Source organism: Beta vulgaris, chromosome 8, assembly GCF_026745355.1.
Source record: "Beta vulgaris subsp. vulgaris cultivar EL10 chromosome 8, EL10.2, whole genome shotgun sequence".
In the NCBI taxonomy this organism is placed as follows: Eukaryota; Viridiplantae; Streptophyta; class Magnoliopsida; order Caryophyllales; family Amaranthaceae; genus Beta; species Beta vulgaris.
The window spans coordinates 52,095,720-52,123,665 of NC_079209.1; the positions used below are offsets into that span (position 1 = coordinate 52,095,720).

The window sequence follows — 27,946 nt, forward strand, 5'->3', positions numbered from 1 at the left end:
TAAAAGGACCCCCTTGGTAGTCATTATTTGACACACTTTTAGACTCTAGTATTTTAGGACTACTTGTAATTATTCTCTCTTTTTTCTTCATCATAGTGAAGAAGCTCTCGATTCCCCTACTTGTGGACGTAGGTCTATATTGCCTGAATCACGTAAATCCTTGTGTTCTCTTGTTTATCTTCTTTATTGTTTTTCTCGTTCTTATTATTTCATTGATTTTGTTTCACATTAATCAAACACTAGAACACCCTTTGTTAATATTAACTAAACAATTTTGCTATTTTCAATGTCAATCATTAATAGTTAAGTCAAAAAACATTGTTAAATAAATCACAAAAAGGAAAGTGTATATAGCAAAACCAAATAGAGGAAATATCTAATTTATCTTATCTATTGTCACACCTAATAACATATGAATATAACAAAATATTTCGGGTGGAACGGGTTTACAATAATTTATTGTGTACCCATAATGACTTTATCACACAAAAACTGACTATATTAGTAAAAGAAATAACTGTAACATACGAAGACCGAATATATCACAAAAATTAATTGTATCATATAAAAATTGACTACAATAAATGTGATTGTAGCACACGGAAATTTACTATATCAAAAGAACTCTGACTAAATCAAATGAAAGCTAATTATATCATATGGTTTTCGGTGCAAAACAAGTTATTTTGAACCATACATTCAAATTTTTTTTAATATAATTATACTGTAATAAAAAATATCTCGTGCGAGTTTCAAAAGGTAGTAACCATATCATCATATATACATATAAAAGCAAATAGGTCTTTCCCCGTATCATTCACTTAAAGCATGAAAGTTCTATTGTGCTCCCGGGAGCACGGTGCACACCATGCATCTAGTAAATTTGTTCCATTTCCGATAACTAAATTTTCTATTTCAACAAACGTTCATTTTAAGCATATTTTTCAACAAAAACTGTGTTCTAGTTTTCTTAAAATTGTTCTATTTTCAATAAACAAATGTTCTATTTCAACAAATGTTCGTTTTAAGCTTATTTTTCAGCAAAAAATTATGTTCTATATTTTGTTAATCTATTTTTATCTTCGATAAGCAAATGTTCAATTTAAAAATGTTCTTTTAAAACTTATTTTCCACCAAAAAATATGTTCTATTTTCACTAAAAATATGTTCTATATTTGATAAGCATATGTTTTATTTAAGTAACTGAATTCTAGTAATGTTCCACTTCAACCAAAAATGTTCATTTTCGTATTTGGATTTTGGTAATGTTCCACTTCAACAGTAAACTGTTCTTTTTAATAAATGAATTCTTATAATGTTCCATTTCAACAATAAAATGTTCGTTTTCGTAAATGAATTTTGTAACGTTCCACTTCAACAGTAAAATGTTCGTTTTCGTATTCGTAAATGTTCGTTTTCGTATTCATAAATGTTCTATTTTGTATTGTGGGAGCACAGTTCTCATTGTGCTCCCGGGAGCACAATGCACGCATTACTTAAAGCAAGTGCTCCATGTCGTTTCAACATCAAGTATGACATATGTGATTGCAACACTCATTTTTAGGCAGTGTGGAATCTCAGTTGAGAAAGGCAAGCACCTCATTATATATTTTTAAAATAAAATATATACTTCTTTCGCAACAAAATAGATGTTACACTTTTCAAAACACACTTTTGTAGGCAATTTTTTGAAGAGAGAAATGAAGAGAAAGAAAAAAGGAGACCCATTAGATAAGACAGAGATAGAGAGATATTGTTGCCTAAAAAGGAAGTGTAACACCTATTTTGTTACAACCATTTTTAGAAAGTGTAACATATATCTCTATTATATAAGGGAAGTGGTGAGCAATGGTGTCCTCTTTTGAAATGCCTATTTTGCCTCTCTTCCCTTTCTAAATTATAAAAGGAATGTCAAAATCAAAATTGACACTCAAAGAAAACTACCGAAAATTAATTTACAACACTCGCTCACAAATCACTTAAAAGAAGAAATTTTACAAATCACTCATACAATTGAGAAAATCACGTTATAAAAATCACGCAAATCACTCAAATAATCGAAAAACTTTATTAAAACTTAAAATTAATATACAAACTAATACTAATAACCTAGAACGTCAATACATACAAAAACGTTTACAAAAATTTACTTACAAATCACTATTCTCAAGAACCATTCACAATTAATGGTGGGTTATTAAAAATAGAGGTGTATTTGTAGTGAAATCAGAATTTAGAAGTTAGACAGGGAAAAAATTATTTACTTTTTTATAGTGTTTAGAATTTAGAAGTTAGTACTGTAATTAATTCAAAAATCTACTAAAAAATTATAATATTATAAATCATAAGTAAATTCAATAAAATTTCTATTTTGTTCATAGAATTCAACTTTGAAAAGTAAAAAAAAAAAAAAAAAAAAAAAATAATGGTGAGAGACTTAAGTGACAGAAACTAAACCAATCAAATTTTGCAACTAAAAACAATTATACTTCATATGTCTAATGTTCAAATTTTGACTCTTATGCCGAAGAAAATCGAGTTTTTGTTTTGAAAAAAATTCAAGCACGCATCGCGTGCAAAAAATTCTAGTTTTGTTATGAAGGAAGTACATAATTACATCTAATGATGATTTTATAAATAACAAGAACAAATCCCTTGATTGTAGCTAGAAATTCTGATATGTTGAGAAAAAAGTATATATTGAACTCAATAGTAATGTTTGGTGAATTAAGATAGTGTTTTAAGTAGCCTTTAGGCTATGTTCAGTTTACCTTATTTTTGCTTATTTCAGATCTAATCAGATCATATCAGATCAAAAAAAATAAGTTCAGATTAAATCATATCAGTTCAGATCAGATCATGCTTATATTTAAAAACTCATTATTTATTAAATATCTTTCATTACATATTCGTAAAAATTATAATAATTGAATATTAATAAAGTACTCATTGAGACTAATCAAACAAGACCCCACATGACTATACCTTTTCTTATATATTGAGAAAAATCTAAAAAATTCTCTCTGATTGTGAATAGTGTCAAGATTCTAAGTGAGAAAGATAAAAAAAAAATACAAAGGGAGTATTATTATTTACTAGTACATTTGTTCAAAAGAATAACTATTGTTGTTGTACTTATTAATTATTAATATTGATAGTTATTATTAATCTTGTTGTTATCATTATAAATGTCATTGTTATCATTATTTTAAGTTATTTTGTTGTTACTAAATAATAGAAAATTAAAAGCGAAAAATATAAAATATGATAGCTCAAATTCATGCCAACAAAACTAATAGTTCGGATTACATTTTAAAATAAGCTAAGTGCGAGATATACAAATTATAAATTTAGATTCGTTATACCTCTTCCTAATACCGAATTCCAAATCTCTATAGCTATTTGAAGTTGCACACTATTTATTTCTTTCTTGCGCAAGTCATAATTGTTTGTATATCTTATTTTATTTTATATGAAAAAAGAGTTGAATCTGCCGACTTTTAAAGTGTAAAACTTTTTTTTTAAGGGAAAGTGTGAAACATTGTATAAATTAATGACTTGGGTTATATAGTTATTTTTAGTAATAATTATTATTATGATGATTATAATTATTGTTGTCGTTCTTATAATAATGATAATAATAATTATTAATATTAATAATAAAAGTTGTAATAGAAATAAAATGATATTAATAGTAATACTATAAATAAGATCTTATAATGTATTCCATAATAATGAATTACAAAGTAATAATATAATAGTAATAATATATTTTATAAAAGATAAGATCTTGTAAATCAGATCAGATCAAATCAGAAAAAATAAGTTCAGATCAGAAAATTTCAGGTGAACTAAACATAGCCTTAGTGTATGAACTAGTGTTTTAGAAAAACTATGAAGTATATGTTAGCTTTTGAGGTAGATAACTTTTGGAGTAACTTTTACCGAAGTTAAACTAATTATCATAAAAATATTTTTCACAATTAAAGTCTATTAGCTAATATAACATGCTAATAGCTACTCAACTTATCAGCTAGTACAAGATCTGACAACTACTGGTAGAGCTAACCACTACCAGCAACAACTACTTTATCCGAACAAAACGGATATCCGCATAAACTTGGCGTTACTACCCGTAAGAACAGTGCTAAGTCCCCAAAAAAGTCATGTGCGATATACTTGACTTTATATCCAAAATGAAAAGTTTAGATTGAAAAAAGAGATAATGAAAATTTAGGGTGGAACTCGAAAACATCTGCTTATTTCTCTCTCCCAATGGTCAAACTGTTTGAGAGTTTATGAGGAGAGAGAGGATTGAAAATAATGTAAGAAATAGAGAGAGAAAAGGGAGGAAAGAAACTAAGAAAGTGTTAGACATTTCTTGAGGAAGAACAGTTCATCCTCTTCTTTATTAGTTGGTAGCTCTGGGAAATTGGGGAAGACAAGTAGCAACAAACCACTGGTGCATGTGCAGTAATCTAACGACTTCAATTTTTTCGTCTCAACGGCAACTAGGCGAGGGAAATTTTTTTAACTTTATTTTGTGAATAACGATAATATTTTTTCAAAAAAGCTTTTTCTTTAAATAAGTACTAACATTTTTGTCCTTTTTATAAATAGAGCCCAATATTAAAATACTTTCATACATTTTCACACACAATATTCGATTGACATATATAATTAGTCATAATATGAGTTTAAATAATAATTAAACTACAACCATTGATCATTAGTATAGTTTTAATTGACCAAATATGATAAATATGGTTAGTATTGAAATGGAATAAGAGGAGATAAAAAATATGGTGGGATGTGGTAAATAGTAGAAGAAAGAATTTGGTAACCTTAAAAAGGTTTAAGACCAAAAAATTAAAGGTTCTTGAGTAAATTTAGTATAAGACACCTCAATCGTCGCGTGTTCACCAGGACTAGTAAGACCATGCATAACAAAATACTAAATACATTGAAGTATTGTCACAAAATTTTAACTTAGCAGACTAATATATTGATATTTTTGTGTCAATACTTTAATGTATTTGATATTTGATTATTTTTTAAGAAATAATTTTATTAATTACTTATAAATTTTTAAACCAGTTTTGAAAGGGCATAAAATATATACTGTAGCATCTTGTATATAGATTAACAACTTTTAACGCGATGACGAAGCGGAACCATCTGATTAATAATGTGCTCCATAGGATTAAGTAGCCAATACGAAGGTAGCTAAGGAAGGAGAAAAAAACAAGCGCGACTAGACTCTAAAAGAGGGTGAGATGTTGATAAAGGTCTTGCATGAGTTGGCTACTAACTCCAAATGGAGACCGAAAATTGGTTTCAAGCGGTTATATGAATAAGTAGGAAGAAATGCTTCATTTTTAAGATGCCTTCATGTGGTTTGAGAGCGAAACACCACATCGAGTCGAGACTAAAACATTGGTCAGAAAAATACATTGCTTTAGCTGATATGTCAACTCAACCATTAGTGGATTTGCATACGATGATGAAACAAAGATGTTCCAAACAAATAAACCTGTTTTTGATACTTAAATTAAGGTAAATATCACTCTTTCAGTTTCTTTTATTTTAAAATATTTGCTAGCTCTAAGGAACTTGTCTACTGCTCTTCTCAATGTTACAAGCAATATTTGGTGATATGAGCTGAAATTTAGCTAGAATAGCTTATGTTTGGTCAAAAGTCAAATAAAGGAAACAACTCAAGGATGATAAGAACAACAATGTGTTAGAGGAAGTGATGAAGTTAAAAGGTACATATCCTTTAGAGGCGCCTCAAGCTGCTATCATTTTGATTGGAGAAGAACCAAAGCTTCGGATATTCTTTTATGGACCTCCTAATAAGAAGAAACAATATGTCATGGATCTTCTTAAGAAGTAATATCTCTTATGTTTATTTTGTAAAAAACAATAGAAGTTGTGGATGCGAAGTTGTGATGTCAGTTTGCTAGTACCTTGCTTTTGGTCCAGCTTGTTAAGTGTTTTATTGGGTTGATATATACATTTTTTTGGTCCAGTTTTATAATTTTCTCTGAATATTTAGGATTATTTAGAATTTAAAATAATTTTTTTAAGTAATTTGCTAAAATAGTTGGTAGAACAACAATAATTTTTTTTTGCAATTTCTATGAATATTAATATTTTGTTTTATGAAATTATTTAAGAATATAGTTTTTTCAAATACTTTTTGTTGATTTTATAATAACAATAGAATAAAAAAATATAAATTCTTTCATAAGGTGAACCAAATAATGAGTAAGGAGAATCATTAAAACAATGATTCCATTCCTATTAAACAAACACATGTCAAAGACAAGTGATTCTATTGGCATTCCACTTCTTATTTCCATTTCTTAGTTTGAACCATACGGCCACTAAATGTTTACCATCATGCATGAACAAAACCACGATAGCAAAGTGTTTTGGAACAAATAAAATGACACATAACAAGGCGAGAAAAGTAGTATTAGTATCACTATCATTAGCTTAAGCAAAAGGAAAATCTGCAAGGTGATTCTATTATATTAATATATCTATATCTAAGAAATGATCCCCTCTAACATTTGTTACAGCGGCAAAATTACAGAAGAATACTGAGGATGGGGGAAAAGAATAGACATTGAATCATCCGAATTACGCTGAAGCAGCAACCTTCGCAACTAAGCACGCAGTTGAAGAACTGAATAATATGCTCTTTTCCCAGGCTGCTATCATATGTATTGGCATCAACATTTACAACGGAACGGAAAAAAGCTATGTATTTGGGGCAAAGGAAGGAAAAAGAGGGTTGTAAGACGTCAATCGAAGGATATCTCTAGCTCTTGTAGTCATTGCTTAATGCTTAGGCACCAGCAGTGTAATTGGAGAAGAGTTCCATCAAAATGTTGAGAGTTTCCGGGTAAAATTTCCTAGCGAACAAATAACAAGGACGCTTCACTCCATTCCATAGACAACGATCTACATATACTTGCTTCTGCAAGATTCCGAACAAACATGATTTTAGAAACTACGAAGGACAAAAGAACTTAATTTCAATGAAAATTTATTTTACCTTCACTTCACTAGTTTCATGCACACTTTCACCAATAGACTGCAAGAACAATAAAAAAGAGTCAAGAATGACAAGTAGTTTTATTAAGAGTATGCTGGAATGTTAGTTTTCTGTAAGAAAAACAACATTAGGGTAAATCAACAAACTCCACTAAAGTGAGCACACTAACGAATTAGGTTCACATGTTTGATGTTGAATTTATAAGCTTGTTTACTGATTCCTGAAGGAGATACCTTTTGCTTTATGGAAAGTATTGATTAAGATTTCTTAATTTTGTTGAATAATTGAGGAATATATTCGTTAAGGTATGTTAAGGTTGTGTTTGGTTTAGCAGAATTATGAGCTGAAGATTATTTTCAGCGGAAATCAGGCTCCAAACATAATTTTTCTCTTGTTTGTTCTTCCTAGAAACGTTATGGAGAAAAGGAAAAAGAAAAAATGGAAGAGAGGAGATGAAGGACAGGAGAGAAGGTGAGCTAAAAAACGAAATTTGGTTTTCCCAGAAATTCTTTCCTCCCAACCAAACAGTCTAAGATTCAGGGTACTTTCTGTCAACTGCCTTGAAATACAAAAAATTCATCAAAGATCTTCCTTATGTCTGGTATTACCTGAAATCATCACAAAAACTTTTACATCTATTATGACCATTTTACAGATAAAACTTTGCACATTCAAATTCATCACAGGAGAAACTGGTCAGCAATGAAGTTCTAATGTAGGATGTCTTGTACAATACAATGGAACCTCAAGGTTAATCAATGGAAATCACCCGATTCCTCCAAGAATATCCTCATGGAGACGTTAATCGAGTTAAGAAGAAAATTGATATACTAAGTTTGAAATGTAAAGGTTGTATTAGGAAGTTCTGTAATTCTAAAGCTTGTTATTAGAAGATTGCCCAACCAAAAAGTATCTCATGTGGCTGTTCCACAGAGCACGAACATAAAGTAACGTCACAGTAAACAACACCACGAAAACACTTATGCATATGCCATATTTCTGTTGCACTGATAAAAACTATAGAATTTTCATTTTTCTTTCCCTTTCAAAAGAAGATTTTCTATTTCTATGACGGATAAACATGAGATAACGACCCCAAAGGTAGTATAACCAAAGTAAGACCATACCGCGATTGTCTGCAAGAGCTCATAGCTGACGTCCTGTGCCCTATAAGATTTTGGATGCCACTTATGTTCAGACCAATCAACATGGGTTACTGACCAATTTGCCACCCCTCCTGGGTCGATGATCTAGAAATTGCCGAGAAAAAGTATGTTAACTTAAGGCAGGAAAATTTTCAGTTCGAAAAAACATCATAGTGTCACTTACATTGAAGAAAGTTGGCAAGTAATGCTCGTCACAGTAGCAATTTCTACCCTCAAAGCCAGGCTGTTCAGAGTAAATAGACCAGTCAGCATTTTAATTTTAACCTCATGAGCCTCATATATATCTAAATGTTATGCATGTTTTCATGATGTCTTTAGCTTATATCTTTCTGCAAGGAAGATGAATAAACATGGTTGATACATGCCTTCTTCCACCATCTGGGATTTTGGGAGATTAGCATCTTATTATGCATGTGAATCTTAAACTATGCATAGCACATGTATGTAGCTATCAATTATAGAGTCACAGTAAACTTTGGGGGGGTGGGGGGTGGGGGGTGGCTCACCCTGCAGTAGTTTTTGAACTTTGAGTAGTAGAGGGTATCAGAAATTACTATCATTGCATGCTGTCGTTTCAAGTGGAACCACTGCAAAACATCAAAACATAGTTTTATACTATGGACCATGATAGAAAACTTTGCACGATTAAGTTACATCATGAGTTGATTTTGTACAGACTTCAGATGGAAACACCTAGTAGCAACTGATTTACACATCAAATAAAGTCATCATAGACCAGAAGTTTACATGAAAATTGGAGCAGAAGTTACATTAAGAGGATAAGCGACAAAATTATATGTGCTCTTTGATGCAGAGTTAAATTTTACCAAGGAAGTGTAAACGGTGCAAGCTACTGAGAAATAGACAACTAAAACATCTAACTCTAAACACAATATACAAAATTTTATACAGTAAAACATCAAATACGTGGAATATAATCGGAGTAATGAGCTGTCTGCAACATCCAGAACTATTGACATGAGTTGACCATTGACATAATGACATGCTTACTATACTAAAATGAATCTATGACACATGTAGGTATTCTTGTTAATGCACTCATGACCATTCCCCCAATAACATTTAGTTGAATATTAAACCAAGTTCCAGTAGCAGCAGTGAATTCATGATCTGTACGTGAAGTCGTGAACAGTTATCAGAAACGGAATACAAAGTCTCACCTGTGCACCCTTACGAAAGTCCTCCTTTTCTATTTCAGGTAACATATGTGGTGAGTACCTGTCATTTCCATGAGGACCTGGATCAAAGAAACTGGAGGACAAATGTACTCAATTAGTTTAAAGTACAAGACTAGACACTAGAGTAAAGATCAAAATAGACATAAAATCTAATTAATTCCAAGAAGTCACGCAAACATACAGAAAACAGATCAAAATCTCTACGTAGGACCCTATGTTACTCGATGCTGTCAGACAGACGGGTTTGTGTCAGACTCAATGATTTTATGAAAAAATTCATTTTTGGCCCAAAATGAAGTCTCAAGGTATCCATACCCATGTCAAAGTGTTGAGGATGTGATACAGCAGGGACTTAAAGTAAATAAAGACTAAAGAGTCCAAGTATGAAAGGTAGGACCTCACCACACACTAGCTGAAAAAAATAAAAGTACAGTTGTTTGACTCACAGAACTCACCTATCAATGTAGCTTACATTTGTGTACATCAGATAGTTGTACACATAGTCAAATCTGTGCAAGGGTATACAACTGCAAGTAAAGAACAATTATAGATCAGAAGCCCAGGACTAAGCTATTTTTGATGAGGCAATAACAAATAAAGGGAGACCATATTTACACACCTATCAGAGAGCAATACAAAGTGCTGGTTATCAGGATCTCTCAGTGCATTACCCAAAAGGCGCCGTTCTGCATCTATCATTGAGACTTGACCCCAACCAACCTGTGACCAGCACCAACATATGGATTTACATAACCCTGTCAGCTCAGTTATTATTTTTATAATTTAGAATGCACTCTATCAAATGTCTCATTCTTCGGCCCCTTGTGATTGGTCAGTGAATACCTTACTAATTATGGCCCATTTGGTAGTTATTGAAAGATCGTGGTAATAGTAACGAACTTTATAGTAAATGTGTAAGCAATTCTCTTGTTAATGTCCATAGTAATGAAACTTCATCCCCAAACACGTGATTTTCTTCATAAATTTTTATTACCACATAATACTATGCGGGCACTTCATTTCAAACCAGAAACTAGACATTTTTATACGAAATGGACGAATCCGACACTCGCAAAAACCCGTATCTAAGTAGACACTTTGTCCAAGTTTGAATATCACAGAAAGAAACTATATACAGAAAATACTACCTCTGTTTAATATCAAATGCAGCATTTTGGTTTTTACACTGGCCGCTACATTAGTTTTGACCATTATTATCTCTAATTGTCTACTACTTTTGTTTGTACTTTGTTTAGCATGTGCGATGTTGTTGGATTCATCTCAATATACATTTACAAAATTTCAACTTTTTATAAATTTCACAAGTATACAATTAGAGATATTAGTAGTCAAAGTTGTATATTGGCAAGCGTGAAAATCAAAAAGCTGCAAGTAAAAAAAAACGGAGGAAGTATCAGTGAGCATTATAGAAAGTTAATATTTTCCACATGCCTTAAGACTTGAGATATATCCAATATTCCAACAACATCTTACATACTAAAGTTTCTTTTACATACTAGTCACTAATACAGTCAAAACCAATATATGAATAGTGCAAAAGTCAAAGCGTTGACAACTAATAATATCAAAGGCAATTATATATTCTTAATTACCATAAATATTGACATCGGACTTCCCTCGCAAATTTACTACTAAAATGCATCACCATTAGCACCATTGCAAAGCGGCCGTTAAGCATTTAAGGGGCAGCAAGATCACATATCCGAGCCCACTCCCCAACCAATAAACTTAGAAAAAAAAGGGAACAGAATCCCATTCTTGGCAGAAGTCTCTGGAAGTACTAAGGTAATTGAATGGTAAGCGGACATTCACAATAGAATAAATGAAAAATTGTTACAACAACACCATCAAAAGAGAGCAGGTCAACTTATAGTTTGATGGAACAATTTATATCGAAGAGATACCATGTTGATAGGTTTCTTTAACTAATATATGTAGCGAAGATAGTTAATGTAACTACAAAGACATAATTTTAGTCGCATAAAGGAATAGCTACCATCTAACCCAATTCTTAACATGACCTAAAGTGAAACCTTGAAGGTACAAACCTTGTCACTGTGGATGTCACTACCAAGGAAATATTTGCTTTGATGTACAGGTTTCCGTTGAGATGCGTGCACATAGACACTAAACTTTCCCTCGTTGCCCTGCCATATAAGATGAGTGGCCTCAGAGCACAAAATTAACAGATAGAAAAGCTGCTTATTGCAATTAAAAAATAGATGCCTTCATGAGTCATGAACCTGCCACAGGTGCCACATCAGAGGAATAACCTCAGAGGACACAAATTAAAGATTGAAAGCTACTTATTGCAGTCAGCAGAGTATTGAGAAAAATCAATGGAAACACTGCTCTTGTTCTAATAGCTTTTGTCTGGCAGCAGGATCCAACCTTAAGATAACAAGCATTCAGCTCATCCAATTTATGGTTGATCTACATGCAAGTTAATGATTACTTAAAATTATTGATTATCAGAACCCAACAAATGTCTATGACAAAATTCAAAAACCAGAATTTCTGGTAAGCATTTCAAAGTCCATCTTTGTTCCCATGTCAATTATCAATATGTCATTGAAGGGAGAAGGTGTAATTTTATATATCCAGGAAATTCAAACACAAATATTATTACACTTACCACAGTGGCTTATAAGATTCACTTTTATATCTTTTCAAGCAAGACACTAGAAAAATGAAATTCAGCGAACATTTCCTGATCCAGGAATCAGTGCACAACCTCCCATATATTGCTGTAGTTTAAAATAATCCTTTTTTCTTTTCTTTTCTTTTCCTTTCTTTTCTTTTCTTCAAAGAGAAAATAAAGCATGGCAGGAAAGGTTATCTCTGTTTCTTTCTAATGTTTATTTGCTTTTTGTGGTCAAAATTCGAAAGCTTTGACCATGAATTTTCACTAATATGAATATCAAAAAAAAATCATACATAAACATGTTAGATTCGTTTAATGCAACTAAAGATTTTAATGGTCAAAGTGAGCTGTGCGCTGGAGACCATGATGAAGCAAGTTTAAGTGTGCAACCATCAAAAAGATGGAGGGATTAGTATGTAACCTATACACCCATCAGAACATGTAATAATTAACCTTTCCTAGGTAACACTATACATAAATAAATAAATAAATAAATAAAAAGATAAACTTTGAAAAATCCCAATACTATAGTCTTATCCCACAGAGAAATCCATGCCTTTATACTTTATGGTTCACACCCTTACATAGACCTTCTTCACACTGGGCAACATATTCCAGCACACCTGATGACCCGAAACAGAGTTTCAGCATATAAGCAAGTCCTTAAACATGTTGATTATTTAAGCTTGTTCTCCAGTAAGATCTTAAAATTTAAAAAATTAACAGTTAATTATTCCAGTGTAATCTTATAAAAAGCAGACACATCAAATATTAGCATGAAACAATCTACGATAACTAATAGCTGCAAACGTCTACAATTTCCAGAAAAGCAATGACAACTGCATAGCTTTTCAACAAAAAATCAACTAATAACCTCTCAAACGATAATTTACTTAAAAAAGGGAAGCATAGAACTTATGACTAACAATTGTTATCCTACAAATATTACTAATTGCATGACTTTCAAACAGTCATGTTTTCAGTAACACTGACAATTCTGTAATTTGTTCATCGATTTCTGCCATACCCTCCCCCAAAAGAAAATTTGTATATTGGAAAAAGAGCATAAAACAAAATAAACTGACAAGTATAACTATCCTACATTAGCTATTAGCTGTGTAACTTTCGACTAGGCGCATAATTTTCAAAAGAAAAACACAATGGATTTCATTGCTAATTGATTAGTTGTTTCCCTGAACTTTCTAAAAGATGTTTTCTATAAAAGTCAGAAGAAAGCATTAAGCAAATTAGGCTATCAAATAGCAACAAAGTAACTCAGAGCTCATGATCACATACTTGATACTTCAATAAAGTGAGGTTCAGCACATGATGTTGGTTTGTCATGAGCAGTTTTAGGATGAAAGGATTTCTTAACTAACAGATCATATATGGTTGCCAGTGGAAAGTAGACAGCAAAGCATGAAAAAGGTTGTCAATGAGAAGAAGGATAAAGAAGACTCTTACAGAAAAGAATAAATCCCAAAGCCTCTCAAAAGGCAACGATCCTGGAGTCAAGAACATGAAAGCAATCTTAGGGTTTGCCGTTGGTCGAGGTGGAGTTTTCAAAAATTCTTCAATTAAAACTTGTGATGCCAATTCTTCATCACTCAGTTCTCTTTTAGCAGAAGATGGAAGCCATTCTGTGAAAGCTTTGCAACCTCTAGGCGAAAAAACATAGCAAGCTGTCGAGTTTTCAGGAGGATATACATATCCACAAATCACAAATAAGCTGACCAAGCAAAGCAACACTATAATCCACAATGGTCTTCTGGAAGCATGCCGGTGGCGTTGCATTGGCAAAATTTGCATACTTAACCCCCAGGCTTCTGTTGCCTTCATCTCCCGGTCAATAAATCAAAGTTGTATCAAAACATGATCTATCACCTCACTATCCTTATCTGCTTCGCCTTTACATAAGATGAATATCGAACACCACCACAATAAAGCTGAATAATCAACAATGCTAGAGTGGAGTCTGCAAAGTGTAGAGTTAATATCATTAGAGCAACTTCTTACATTCTTTTCACATGACTACCATACATGTTAACAGGAAGACTTCTCTACAACAAGCAAATTGATGCAAATCCAACTTATTTGCCAAAATTCGAAAGACAAAAAAATTATCAGGAAAATTGGACATAACAACAACAATAGATAGCTTCATATACCGTTTTGTGACCTTCAAGATGAAATTTTATCTTCTGCAATCTAGTTAGGTTTTCCTAAAGGCAATTTATCATAGATTTATCATAGAAAAGTAATCATAAAGATAAAACAAAGATAATGAAGCAAAAAAGCATAGCATAAAGAACTACTCCTTTCATAACTTAAATTTCACAAATGTCGATCTTATCTTATCCCAATCAACAAACCACATAAATATGAACAAAACAAATACAAAAATAAACCCCAGAAATCCCTTTTCCTCAAAACAGTCAAACCAACTTTTAAAGAAAAATCCCCTCAATTCCCTCCAAAGAGTCAAACCAACCAACCAAAGGAAAATCCAGAAACACCCAGAATTAATTACAGCCATTAAAATTCAAACAACCCAAAGAAAAAAAAAACCATTAAAGTACAAACACCAAGAATCTCATTCTCAAACAAACATTCACATTTCACACAATAATCACACCAAAAAAGATCACTTTTTTAACATAATTCAAAACAATACCCAGATTCCAAATCAATGCTACTACCATTATAATCAATTAAAACTCATTCAAAACTGAAAAAAAAATATGGGTATTAAAAAGTGAGATGTAATACCTGAGAAAGACTGGAAATTTGAAGTGCCCAGTTCAAATCCAGATTAAAAAAAAACTGTAAAAAAAGTTCAAGATCTAAAACCCAGAAAATATAAATGGATTCAGAAGTAGAGAGTGAAGGATAGAGAAAGAGCAAGCTTGAAGTAGTATAGTTTATTTGAAAAAAGTGTAATCAAGGAAGGAAAGACTTGGTCTTTTCTGCACACTTTCTTTCACTTTCTCTCTCCTCCTCACTGCTCAGCCTTCCTGTCTGGAGAATTAATAATTGGGAAAATATTTATATTAATCATTCAACTTATAAAAACACCCAAAATATGAAAAACCCATATTTTTGATGGGTTTTTTATCAACCCCTTTTTTGAAAATAAAATATATAAAAAGGAAAACAAAATCTACTACCCTTTATATGGGTCTTTGTCTTCTTTGAATTGAATTGAAAATTCAAATTAAGAAAAACAATGGCGTCAACGTAGGGGGGTAGAGGAGAGAGAATATGAAAAAAAAACTGGGGACAATTTTGAAGGTTTTGGATGATTTGATTTTTAATGGTTTTGCAAACAAAATGAGAAAAATTAATGTGGGTTGATGATTTTGTTGTTTGTGTTGGTGACAATTGAGGAGGAAAGGAGTGGGAAGTTGTTGATTGGGTGATTAAGTTTGGAAAAACCCAGAAAAGAATGAAAAACACTCAGATTTCGTTGTCTGTCTTCTGTGTTTTCTTGTGGTTCACTTTGACCAACCCCAAAAACCCAAATTAGAGATGTTTGACATCGTGACATGGGTTTAAAGTTTAAACATTTCTATATTGTGAAAGAAAGAATATGGGTTTAAAACATTTTAATTTGGTTTGTTGTACTTGAGCATCTTTGGGGATTGGCTTCTTTTTGAACAAAAAAAATTCAAAAGGGAAGGCTTGAGAGTTGAGCCTTGAGGTTGGATAAACAAAGAATTTCTAGTAGGTTACATGTTCGAAACATTTTAAGTTTAGGGATAATATTTTTATATTGGTTTCAGTTTGAAGGAATTTATATGGCTGGTAAAAAATAAGTTTTGTTTTTATGTTATGATTGGACGCGGTAGTTTAGTGTGGAAAAAGGAGAGTGAATGATAATTTGAATTTAGAGGTAAGGATGGGTAGCAGTGGCGTGAGCCGTGGCAGGGACTAGGATGGGGTTGAGTAGAGGTGGTACTCAAAGTGCCCTCTTTGAGAAACAACTTCTCATGAAGTTCATCAAATGTGATTAGAGTATTTCGATCATTAGCATAATCGACCACAAATTGAAATTCAGTGTTAATGAGTCGTCCTTCAAGAACTCGTCCAATGAAGTCTTCGGGTTTAGAGGATCATCAAGAACCGCAAGGTGATTGACACAAAATGCATATGGTTATAACATATTTGGAGATGCTTTGGGTGCCTTTGGTGATAGATTTGAGGTTGGCCCTATAAGTTTGGCATGACCTCAAGTATGGTGTGCAAAGGTATGGGCCAAGATGTCCCATGCTTGCTTGGTGATGGTGAAAACGAGATACCAAAGGCACAATGATTGAGTCAAGGGCACCAAGGAGGGAACTTAAAAGCCATTTGTCTTGGTGGAACGAAGTAGTATGATTCAGGTGGCGTCGATAGATGTATGAGTGGCGGAAGACAATATGTGGGATCCTCTAAGAACTTGAATAAACCATGGGCAACAAGAATAGCCTCTAGTTTAAGTTTCAAAGAGAGGTAGTTAAAGTTTGTAAGGTTGATGATGTTGGTAAGATTGACAACAATAAGAGGGAATTTGGGATCAACATCATTAGGGATAGTATATGAAGACATGGAGGAAGAGAGGGATGAAGAGTGTCAAAAGGAGAGAAGAAAAATTTAGGTTGAGGATTATCTTGCTCAGACAACATGTAAAAGTGAATTAAGCTTATGTTGATAAAGAGGTTCACAAAGAATATATAGTACAAGGCTAACAACAAATATAGAAAAAGATAACAATATCCTAGAGAATAAGATATACAAGGAAAGAGATAAGAATATGAAGATATACAAAGATAATGATTTACACAATAATATTTTGATTAATTTAAAATGATTTATTAGTGCTCGTTTGGTTGACAGGAATTTATGTAGGCAATGAAAATTCCCAACATTTTCTCATTTCTGAAGTTGTTTGGTTGATAGGAAGTTGAAAAAATGGTGCAATGGAAATACCTTGCGAAATTGAAATTCCCACAAAATGTGGGAATTTAATTACCCACCCACTCTAGTCAATTAGAATTCCCTCATATATTAACACACAAAAATTACCATATTATCCTTGTCAAAACACTAGGCGCTACATTAATTTTGGAATTCATGGGAATTTAAAAAAGTAAACCAAACAAAATACAGGAAATCAATTCATAGGTATTGTAAATTTCTTGATGTCAACCAAACAAAGTTAGCCCATTTCCTAAGAATTATGTAAGGAAAGTAATTTCCTAAAAAAATGAAACTTACTACAGGGATTAAATTCCCATGTATACCAAACGAGCACTTAATTATATTATTTTATATAAAACTTTCATGACATGAGCTTCAAGAAGTTCATGATTAAGATAAAATAAAATAAAAGTTCATCCTCATGAACCACATATAAATTTATGAATAAGGTTGCTCTAATGCCCAGAACTTTTTTGTAGATTTAGAAAATTTCACATGTTCTTGGTAGACCATTAACACTAGCAATCTGATATACATGATTTTAAGTCTTCATAAAGCTATACCTATACGGGAGTGAAAAATGCTTGAAGTTAAGGATTGCATAGTGTAACAAACCAACATAAATCTTCTTCTCTCCATCTATTCTAATGTATCAATTGTACGATCAATTTTTCTATTCTATATATAATTTTCAATCATTAATGCAAACAAAAATTATTAAAAGAGACGGTCTAATTTTAATATAAAAGTAGACCTAGTCACTAAATGTATTAAACTAGTCATCGAAAGAAATTAACCAAGTCACTATTGCGCTAATTCTCTTTTTAATATTGGGCTTACCATTGCCTAAATTTAATTTAGAAGTAAACGGTCTCTTACAAGACAAACTCGTTAATATCATAATATATGTGCATATTAGCATATACATTTATTATTTTTTATTTAATTGCTCGTTATCAACTTACGTCGATATTAATAGATAAAAATAATACGGTCCATGTTCATTAATTTATCACAATTACCTCTTCTCGTAGAGTCACGATCACATTTACATATCTCCAAATAGGAGGGAGTAATTTTGAACAAAAATAATAAAGATTCAGAAAAAAAGGGCTTGTAAGTCTCCTAAAATAATACTACCACATAAACAATGTTACAATGAAACGAGAATTTATCTAGCATAATTTCTTATTTCCTTTTGTGATGGTAACTTTGGATCTAGGTGTAAAATTGGAGTACATAATTATTAATACTTTTAAAAGGGCGGGGCAAACTGGATTTATGTAAAAAAAAAAAACCGTGCAATTCGAGTAGGCCGGAGAGATTGGGTTAGACCAAGTTTTTGGCGGGTTAAATTGGGTTTTTAATGTCAGTCTCGAGTTTGGATTGCAAAGAAAAGCCTTGAAAGTTCGAATTCTTTTCGAGTTAAAATGGAATAAAGTAGGTCAGACTTTTTCTCTGACTAATGCTTTATTAGCTCGTTCTTTTCGAGTTAAAATGGAATAAATTAGTTCAGGCTTTTTGCCTAACTATTTTTTTACCAGCTCTAATTATTGTGTATTTGATACACAAGCTACCCAAGTCTTGTGATTGTGAGAAGCTGAAAATGCAGGCCACCATGATCCATGATGGGGCTAATACAGACATACAATTCTCATAGAAAGAGGTCATCATTTTCTAAAAAATCAGTATATGTCAACTGCATTTGACTTCTTAATAATTGACAAGTCTAAATGTGTGTGCAATTGTCCCTTGCTTAAGAAGAACCTCTAAAATTTAACGAGTTAAATGTCTAATTTAGTTGGACTCTTGTAAGTGATAGACTTACACTTTGTGTATAGAGAGTTTCTAATGTTTTGCCACCTCAATGTATTAACAAATATTCCAAAGAGAAATTGATTTCTTTGTGAGGGAAATGTTGGAGAGAAACCTTAGCTTATTAGAGGAAAGAAATATAAGTAGTAGGAAGTGAAAATACCGGCAAGGTAATGAGTATTGAGAATCGATTTAAAGTGTCGAAAATATTAAATGTACTCAAGAGTGAAAATTTTGTCAAAACTCAGACATTCGAAAAAGTTTTCCTTCTATTGGGTAAGAAAGAGAGTAAAAGATTGATCAAAATACCTATAATTTTTCTGAAACTTCCTCAACATCAAGGATTACTTATATTTCTTCGACTAATCAAAATTAGAAATGACCAACAATGCGGGCCAATCCAGCCCAGCCCACCTCGTGGGCCGTGTGGGCCAGGCCAACAAAAAGTCCGGTCCAGCCCAACTCGAACCGTGAAATTGATGGGTAGGCCATGGGCCAAATTTCTTGATCCCGGTCCACTAAAGCCCACTACTAAAACCGCTCAGCCCGGACCATGAAACCTGTCCAACCCGACCCATGAATCAGACCAGCCCAATCCAAGTAAATATTGAACCAAATTGTATATATTTTAATCAAATTGTATATATATTCTAGTCAAATTGCATATATTATAATTCAATCAAATTTAAAAATAATGAAATTATTCATTAATACTAATATTTATATATATTTTAATTCATTTTAAAGATTTTATGTAACAATAATGAATAATTTCAATGATTAAATAATTTTAAAAAATAAATTCTCATGCTGGCCCATCAGCCCGGTCCAACCCACCAGACCTACGAACCGTGAAAACCGGTAAAAGAGACTGGTTTGGGCCAAGATTTTTCAGCCCGTGGACCAGCCTGCCCAACCCATGAATTTCACGGTCCGATCCTGCGCCGTGAAATCTCAACCCAGCCCAGCTCACTACGGCCCACGATCCGGCCCGCCTAGCCTACACAAGTGGCCATCACTAATCAAAATATTGTATGCACATTGATTGTTGTATTGGTTTGTGAATCGTGCAGAAATACAAGTCAAAGAATAAGACAAAGTATGTCCTATCTTTTGAGATGAATGGACGACCCTCATATCTCTTCGAGTAAATATTATAGGTAGTTGAATTCTTGTACTGAAAATTTAGGCCACCAACAAAAGAGGAAGTTATAGTGAACATATTATCTTATAGCCATTTTCATATTGACAATAATACCATCTACGTAATACCTGGCTACATCACAATAAATCATCTTGTTGATGTCAGCAAAAGTGATGAAAAAGAGAGAATCGTAAGACATTAAAACCATTCTAAATTATGACTTCAAATGAAGCTGAGCAACTCCTGGCAGTTTACTTAAGCCAACATAATCAGAATCACTTGAAATGAAGCTGCATCGACATAAACCATTGCTGCGGCTGAGTGGCTGCATACGCGGAGGAATCATGAGCGTTATCGCCAAAAGATCCAATATGCCATCTAGTAGTAGTAGTACCATAAAAACCCGCAAAATGGTACTAATATGAGTAGTCGAGTACCATATGAAAGGGTTTTGAACACCAGATAGATTTTAAGTTTTTTTTCGGGTGTAATAGTACTTGATAGAGCCCAAACGGGTCCTCTGTGTTAAGAGGCAAGAACTTATTGGCATACGCACCCACAGTTCACTTCCCATTAAGGATCGAGATAAAACATCAACATATCACCTAATGAAGACTTTCTACAAACTCAGATTTGGCATACATATCAACACCTTTCTCGCGCACTCCGCGGGAGGGGGGGGGGTTAAAACATTTTTTGTGATGTTTTAAGTATAAATTTAGAATTAATCACCAACTGGTCCATTCACAAAGAACATCCATGAGCCTTGACGTAAAATCCACAACATGCCTTTCGCGATGTAGCCAGCACTGGAGGAGTATTGGACACTCTGGTTCTGCCAATCCATAGCTCTGAATACTCTTCATATGTCTTCTTCCTGATCTTTCTCTGGAAAGGTAACTTTGGACGAGTATTACCAACTCCGAAAACATATCCAAATGGGCAAGCAAAATATGATGCCTACCAACTCCGAGTTGACAGAAAACTCATCAACCTAGCATGTGTACAGCCAAAAGAAGTTGTTATTGCCTTTTAAGTAAAACATACGTACTATAAACTTTGAGCAAGTCTTTCCATATATGTGATCACTGTCAAATTGTAATGCTTCTTAATTACATAAAGTACAAGCAAACTGCAATTTTGGACATATAGCTTCCTTCAGAAAACAAAACTACTTAAAATTCGATAAAATACGTCAATGAAAAGGTCCATTAATTATATGGAGTTGATCTTTAGTATTAAACTTCATGAATGTTTGTGTGCCTCAATTAGAAAAAAAGTAAAAGTAAACAATTTTGGGCATATAGCTTCCTTGGGAGATAGGAAATACGTCAACAAAAATGTCCATTTTCATTTTATGGATTTGATCTTCAGTGATGAACTTCATGAATATTAATTAAGACTCCAGTTCAGGTCTCCCAACAAATTTGTTTGGATTCAGAACTGACTACATCAGCTTGGTTCATTTTTGGTTCGGGTTCTACCTTATCCAATGAATAATGTTTTTTCATCTATTAAGAACATCGGATGCCATGCTTTACGAATCAAAGCAGGAGATGAGGGATAAAATTGGTTCTCAATTTCTGTGTGGTAATGTTTTTCCCAAATCAGACAACTTCTTGACCAGAGCACTTCATATTCTTTTATCAGTGTCCAAACATTATTTAATCTATTATTTACCCTATCATTGCCCTTCTAGTTTCTCCTCATTTATTTAATCTAACCAATCATTCATGGGAGATTGATAGTGGAGTTTTTGATGATTTTCATAAAGCTCATCACTAAAGTGCATTTAAGAAATACTCCCTCCGTTTCATATTAATCTACACACTTTGACATTTTACACTATTCACAAATTGCACTTTGACCCTCGTTTGTGATTTATACGTGAATAAAAATATAGTCATGTGGGATCTTGTTAGATTTGTATTAGTATGTATTTTATTAATATGTACTTTTATAATTTTTACAAATACAAAACTAAAGATATATGTCCTCAAAGTTTTACATTGGCATGCGTGAAAAGTGTAAGTGTGTAGATTAAAATGAAACGGAGGGAGTACTTTTTAAAAGGTAGAAGACAAACGCCTGAACCTACTGAGATAAAGAGTAAATTTATTTGTTTAGAAAGCTACAGCTTTTGTGTGCTTAAAAAGGGATATGAAACGAGTTTCGGTCGAAGGGAATGTACCTGTAGGCTGTAGCTCATACGTTGCGTTGCTTCTCATGAATGACCAAACCCCGAGGCCCTGCATCTATTAGCTCAAGATAGGTGTCATGTGACGCTATCATTTTTTTGTAGATCCGGAGATAACCGCTTTTGCTAATGCAGTAGCCCCTTGAAGATCGCCAAGTGAACAAAGAGATGTCATTTTCGAGTATACAGCATCAAAGTCCATTTGATGGATGGAGGGAAGAGCATCAGGAGAAATGACCCTCATATTTTCCTCAGAAGATGCAGTAGGTTTATATGCACTAGAACTAGAAATTCTCTTGCAAGGAAAAAACATTGATCCAATCTCATTGAGAATGGTAAGAGCATCCTGGATGCTTCCCTGTTCACACAAGTGGACTAGAAAACGCTCTATAGACTCCGTTTCCATCTCGCCATCAACTCTTTCTAACAACCTGAGAACAGATTCGTCTTGAAGCATTTCTCTTATAATGCTCCTTCCCTCTTCCATTCTACCCTTTGCACATAGGCCCCTTACTAAGTACAAGAAGCCCAAGAAATCAGGGGAAAAGCCATTTCCTTGCATATCAATGAAGAATTGAAGTGCAGCCTCCATGTTTCCCTCCAGGGAAAAGCCATAGATCACAGCACTTACAGTGAATTTCTCTGGCTTAAGAGAGTGGTTCTCCATATCATAGAGGAGTCTCAATGCTTCTTTCACATTCCCAAATTTACAGTATCCATCAATTAGAGAATTGAAAATATGGGTATTTGGTTTTATATTTTTAATGATCATTTTCTCAAACAATTGCCGAGCATCCAACACAAAGCCTTCTCTAACCAAAGCATCAATCAGTGTCCCATACGTCACATCAGAAGGGATAACATTATTCATCTCCAATGAATCAAACAGCCTAAAAGCCTCAACAAGACAATTTTGACGACATAATCCATTAAAAACTGAGTTGTAAGTGACTACTGTAAGTATAACTCCCATCTTTCTGGCAAAATTACAAATATCTATGGCCTTATCAATGTACCCTTCTTTGCAGAGTCCGTCAACAAGGACTGAGTAATCAACTACATCCATACAAGGAATATCATTTTGGGCACCCATGACAAGTCTGTATGCATCCAAAGGTCTGCCTTGTGCTGAAAGCATCCCAATAAAATCAACTGGAAAATTTACCTTGAAATTGTTATTGTTCAACTCATTGATGAGCCTAAGCGCACCATCTACATTATTCTCCATACATAAGTAATGCACCAACATCTTGCCCAGCGTAGGCTTGATTAAACCATATCTCTTTATAAATGTAGCAAAAGCAGGCTGGAGTTTCCCATGGTTGAATTCCAGCATAAAACCTTGCAAAATTCTGTAGTAGCACCAGGATGCCCTTTTTGCCATTCAATTGAACAGCATCGCAATGAAGGGACCTGAAATCAATCAGAAAATAACCAGACATGTCTTCAAGTTTTTGCTGATATAAAGCCTCTAATGCCCACTTCTTCCTTTAAAGTGAATTAAATTCATATTGTATGTTATTATATACTATTCCTTCTCCGATGTTTTGAAATCTTGACGATATAAAGACATGTTTTCAGTTATGGTGTTAAAATAATGACATTTACAAGGAAAAATTGACTCACTAAAGTCTTCCATTTAATTATTAGCAGATACCCAGCTGTCAAAACTGACAATAAACTGTTCATAAAATATTTCTTCAGGGAAATATCATATATCAAACTACGTGAAGAACAAAACCAGATAAATGGACTTACTAGCAGACCAGCAGCAACAGCTTTAGTTGGGGCTATAAAACCATGGCCCTGTCTTCTTCACCTGCAAAGATGAGTGATCAGTAAATAAGTCATAAAAACTGAATATTAAGTAAACAGGACACAGATATTTCATACATTATGAAGTTATGCTTTGTCACATCAAGAAATTAAATAATGCTTCCCATCCGAAACATACAGAAGGAAGCATAGGATTATACTCATCATTAGACTATCTTGATTCACTTATAAAAGTAATAGCTAGCTACCGAAACACATTCTTAATAATAATTGAAAGGGTGTCAGCAAAAAGAAAGGTTTCGACACTTATTTCTTTAATTGTTTTCCCCTTTACCCCTCAGAATAAGCTGGCTGGATGACTTAGGATTTACACCCAGCTTGTTTATATAATGTGGAAAATAGGTTGGCATTTGAGTTAGTTGGAGTGCATTGCAAGTATAGAACAGTCAAAAATTCAAAATACAACAATCAGAGTACTTCATTTCCAATTGTAGCAGAGATCTCTGCTATATTCAAGTATTGATGCAATACAGAATTTCATGGGCAATGGGTCAAAAGGACAGATTCAAAGTAACTGTGGATTGATAGTTATTATTTTAAGTAAGCATCGCAGCAAAGATCAAAAATCAGAACCAAAATTGAAAGTTATTGGTTAAATACAAAGGAGAACAGAAGAAATAGAATGTGCAGTACTTCTTCAGCTCAATCCCATTTGCTTCATCCACAATGACCATCTAACAGCCTCCAGAAACTTGTCATTCCTGCGCAATGCAGATATCAAGTTGAGATAAGTAATCTTATCAGGTTCTACCCCATTATCTCTCATTTCTTTAACCACGGCGATAGCTTCTTCAACCATTCCTGCAATGCCATATGCCTTTATCAATGTGTTATAGCTGTATAAATCTGGTCCTGGACCATATTCTTTTAGCTCTGTCAACACTGCAGCAACTTCCTCAATCCATCCTTGTTCCCCATATATGTTCATCAAAATATTGTATGTATACTGGTCTGAAGAGTAACTTGACTCCTTAAGTCTTTGCAAGACATCTCTAAGATTCTCCATTTGACGTCCTTTTCCATAAGCATCCAACATACAATTGTAAGCTTCAAGGGACACAGCAAAGCCCTTGAACTGCATCAGTCGCATAGTTCTTTTCATATTCTTGAAGTCTTTGTTTTGACCATATACTGCTATAAGAGTATTGTAAGATATCACATCAGTCAATCTCTGTTTCTTAGCCATCCGAAAGACTTCTCTTGCCTTTTTGAAAAGTTTGGACTTCCCATAGACATCAAGCAAAACATTGTAGGTGATAGTGTTGGGTGTGAAGCCTCGTTGAATCATCTCACCGAAGATCTTGGAAAGCTCATCAACAGGCAGAGCATGAGCACAGCAATTTATGACACAATTGTACATTTCCTGGTCCCAGTTCACTCCACTCTTCAGAATCTTATAATACAAGTCTGCCAACTTATCTCGTTCATTGCATCTTTGGTACAGACGAAGCATGTCACGGAACAAATAAATATCAGGAATGATGTTTGTTTGTTTGTCCATGTCATCCAAAACAAAGCAAGCATCTTCTAGATGTCCAAATTTCACATACATCCTGACAACAATACTGTAGGCAACCATGTCCATCACGAGTCCTGAGGACTTCAATCGCTGGTAAGTGCTGTCTGCTTCATAAAATTGATTCATAATACTGTAGATGTCAATCATTGTTGAAAGAATATGCATGTTCGGCTTGAATTTGAAATCAGACTTCGGCATATGGGTATATATTTTGACAGCATTTTCCAGATAGCCCAGTTCCTTGCAAGAACAAATTAACAAATGGAACAAGTTGTCTTCAAAAGCAGGGTCCTTCCAATGCTTATGTTTTAAAAGTTTTACTGCATCATCCACCAGGTTGTGCTTTACATATGCCATAGCCAATATTGAGCATGCAGTCTGGTTGATTCGCACATGATTATAAAGAGAACCCCTCAAAATTTGAGGCAGCCTATCAAGCCTTCCAACCTTTTCGTAAGCTTGTATAAGAGTGCCAAGAATGGAGGAAGGTTGGCAGCCCAACTTCATCATATCATCAAGAATTGCAATAGCACCATTTTCATCCTCATCTTTAGCTTGCAAGTTTATCAAGGAGTACAAATTAGAGGAAGTTGGTGGGAACCCCAGATCCTTGAGTCTATTATAATACCATTTTGCTTTCTCGCTGTTCCCAGATCTAGCCCAACCTTCAATCATGGACCTATAAGTTGTTTCATCAGGCTCCAGGCCCACATTTCGTAGGTTCTGGAGCATCTGTTCAGCAGCATCCATATTGGATATCTTTCCATACCCAGTGATCACTGTATTATATGCAACTATATTTGGGGGAAAGCCTACTTCATGCATTGAAACCAATAGACCCTCAGCTTCTTCTAGCTTCCCTTGTTGGCTATAAGCATTTAGCGTAACCAACCAATTCTCAAGGTTCAGAACAACTGTATCCTTGAACAATAGATCGATAACCTCTTCTGCCTTGTTATGCAAACCAAACCGGGTGTAAATTGTGATCATTGCGGAGTATGCAGACTGACATCTAATATTTAATCTTCGCATTTGGGAAAATGCAAACTCTGCCTCCTCAACGTTCCAACCCTTCTGGTACAAACTCATAAGCATACCAAAAGTTGCAATATTAGGCTCCACATCATACTCCAACATCATACGGAACCATTTAGCACCAATATCCACAAGTCCCTTCTTAGAACAAGCATAAATTATCGTATTAAAAACCTGAAACTGTAGCTCACACCTTGATTCCAATTTCATCTCTTCGATCAATTTCTTTGCCGCATCCCAATCACCTCTTCTTCCCACTACCCGTAAAACCAAATTGTAAGCAATCACATTTCCTTGTAACTTCCCGTTTCTTCTCATCCAGTCAAAGAATCTCATTGCTTTACTATCTTCACCCCTTTCAAGACCTCTTAAAATCTTATTAAAAGAGGCTATGCTCGACTCAGGCCTAATACCATAAACACCAACATCTAGTTCATGACAAACATCCTCTTCTTTCACATTACATTTTCCTACAAGATGAAGCTTCTTCAAGTTTTGCTTCTCTTTACGACGAAACCTCTGCACACTCACAGAATTCCTATCCAAAGAGGTTGACTTCTCACCCTCTAAATCATTCCTAAATGACCCAACAACACCATCAACCTGACCAACATTCACTGAATAATCTACTAATTCCGAATCAAAACGAGAAGCTTTTACATGTTTCACCTTGGTAATGGCATAATTTACACAAGACCCACTTCCATTTGCAGAATTTAGGAAGTGGGTAACAGGTGAACGATCAAAAAAATGACCAGAATTTACATACAAATTCAGCTTCTTGGGTTCATAACAATCAAGAACAAAAGAGAAATGTATTGAAGCCATGAAAAATGTAAAAACCCCACTAAACCCACACAGCAAAACTTATGATTGAACAATTAATTGTTACTTAGAAGTTCTAAAAGTAGCAAAGAATGCTAAAATCAGGTAATAAAGTGATGTAAAAAAGAGTAAATGAACCCTAGTATATATAGTACTAGATAACAGAAGTAGAGATGACGTACCTTTTGATTTAAGAAGATAACAGAAGGTTGAAGAAGAGGATGAAAATAGCCGGATTATCGGATTATCGGATTCCAGAGTCTGAAGTCAGCAATTGGAGTTGTATTAACTTCAGAGTCCGAATACAAGATCGGGTCTTTGGATTCAAAGGTCGGTCCTTTGGAAATTGGGGATAATTAGTGGTTTTCATTTTTTTTGAATTTTTCAGGATTTAATTATAATTTATGAGGTTTGGCGAAATTCACTAAATATCCTTTACGAGTTTGAAATTAACAAAGATATTGAGGTATAGTAATACTAGCCTTCTATCGTGTGTGTCGATTGTTTTGATATGTTCTTA

At 33.7% G+C, this 27,946-nt stretch overlaps 3 protein-coding genes across 3 annotated transcripts; all 3 read right to left on the reverse strand.

The window, feature by feature from the left end:
• Positions 1 to 6,475: 6,475 nt before the first annotated feature.
• On the reverse strand, positions 6,476 to 15,767 carry LOC104901736 (hypothetical protein). The gene is made up of 11 exons (XM_010689337.4): positions 14,866 to 15,767; positions 13,561 to 14,071; positions 11,501 to 11,599; positions 10,051 to 10,151; positions 9,887 to 9,958; positions 9,414 to 9,504; positions 8,739 to 8,819; positions 8,396 to 8,455; positions 8,194 to 8,316; positions 7,067 to 7,105; positions 6,476 to 6,988 (listed from the first exon to the last, which is right to left on the reverse strand). The coding sequence occupies exons 2-11, from the start codon at positions 13,933 to 13,935 to the stop codon at positions 6,857 to 6,859; spliced, it is 1,173 nt and encodes a 390-aa protein (XP_010687639.1). The 5' UTR covers positions 13,936 to 14,071; positions 14,866 to 15,767; the 3' UTR covers positions 6,476 to 6,856.
• A 6,535-nt stretch (positions 15,768 to 22,302) lies between these two features.
• LOC109135771 (pentatricopeptide repeat-containing protein At5g57250, mitochondrial) lies at positions 22,303 to 23,595 on the reverse strand. Its single transcript, XM_019251326.3, has one exon. The coding sequence runs from the start codon at positions 23,593 to 23,595 to the stop codon at positions 22,303 to 22,305; it is 1,293 nt and encodes a 430-aa protein (XP_019106871.3).
• On the reverse strand, positions 23,545 to 27,602 carry LOC130589380 (pentatricopeptide repeat-containing protein At4g30825, chloroplastic). Its single transcript, XM_057391046.1, has 3 exons — positions 24,681 to 27,602; positions 23,970 to 24,030; positions 23,545 to 23,624 (listed from the first exon to the last, which is right to left on the reverse strand). Exon 1 carries the CDS (start codon positions 27,427 to 27,429, stop codon positions 24,685 to 24,687), a length of 2,745 nt encoding a protein of 914 aa, XP_057247029.1. The 5' UTR covers positions 27,430 to 27,602; the 3' UTR covers positions 23,545 to 23,624; positions 23,970 to 24,030; positions 24,681 to 24,684.
• Between the last annotated feature and the right edge of the window lie 344 nt (positions 27,603 to 27,946).

Bases quoted from the DNA above. Each gene is read 5' to 3' on its own strand.
- LOC104901736 (XM_010689337.4), bottom strand. From the start codon at position 13,935: ATGAAGGCAACAGAAGCCTGGGGGTTAAGTATGCAAATTTTGCCAATG. The intron at 11,600-13,560 runs GTAAGAGTCTTC...CTTATATGGCAG, and splicing joins TTTGGGATTTATTCTTTTCT to GGCAACGAGGGAAAGTTTAG. The intron at 8,820-9,413 runs GTGAGACTTTGT...GATGTTTTGCAG, and splicing joins ACTTTCGTAAGGGTGCACAG to TGGTTCCACTTGAAACGACA.
- LOC109135771 (XM_019251326.3), bottom strand. From the start codon at position 23,595: ATGGCAAAAAGGGCATCCTGGTGCTACTACAGAATTTTGCAAGGTTTT.
- LOC130589380 (XM_057391046.1), bottom strand. From the start codon at position 27,429: ATGGCTTCAATACATTTCTCTTTTGTTCTTGATTGTTATGAACCCAAG.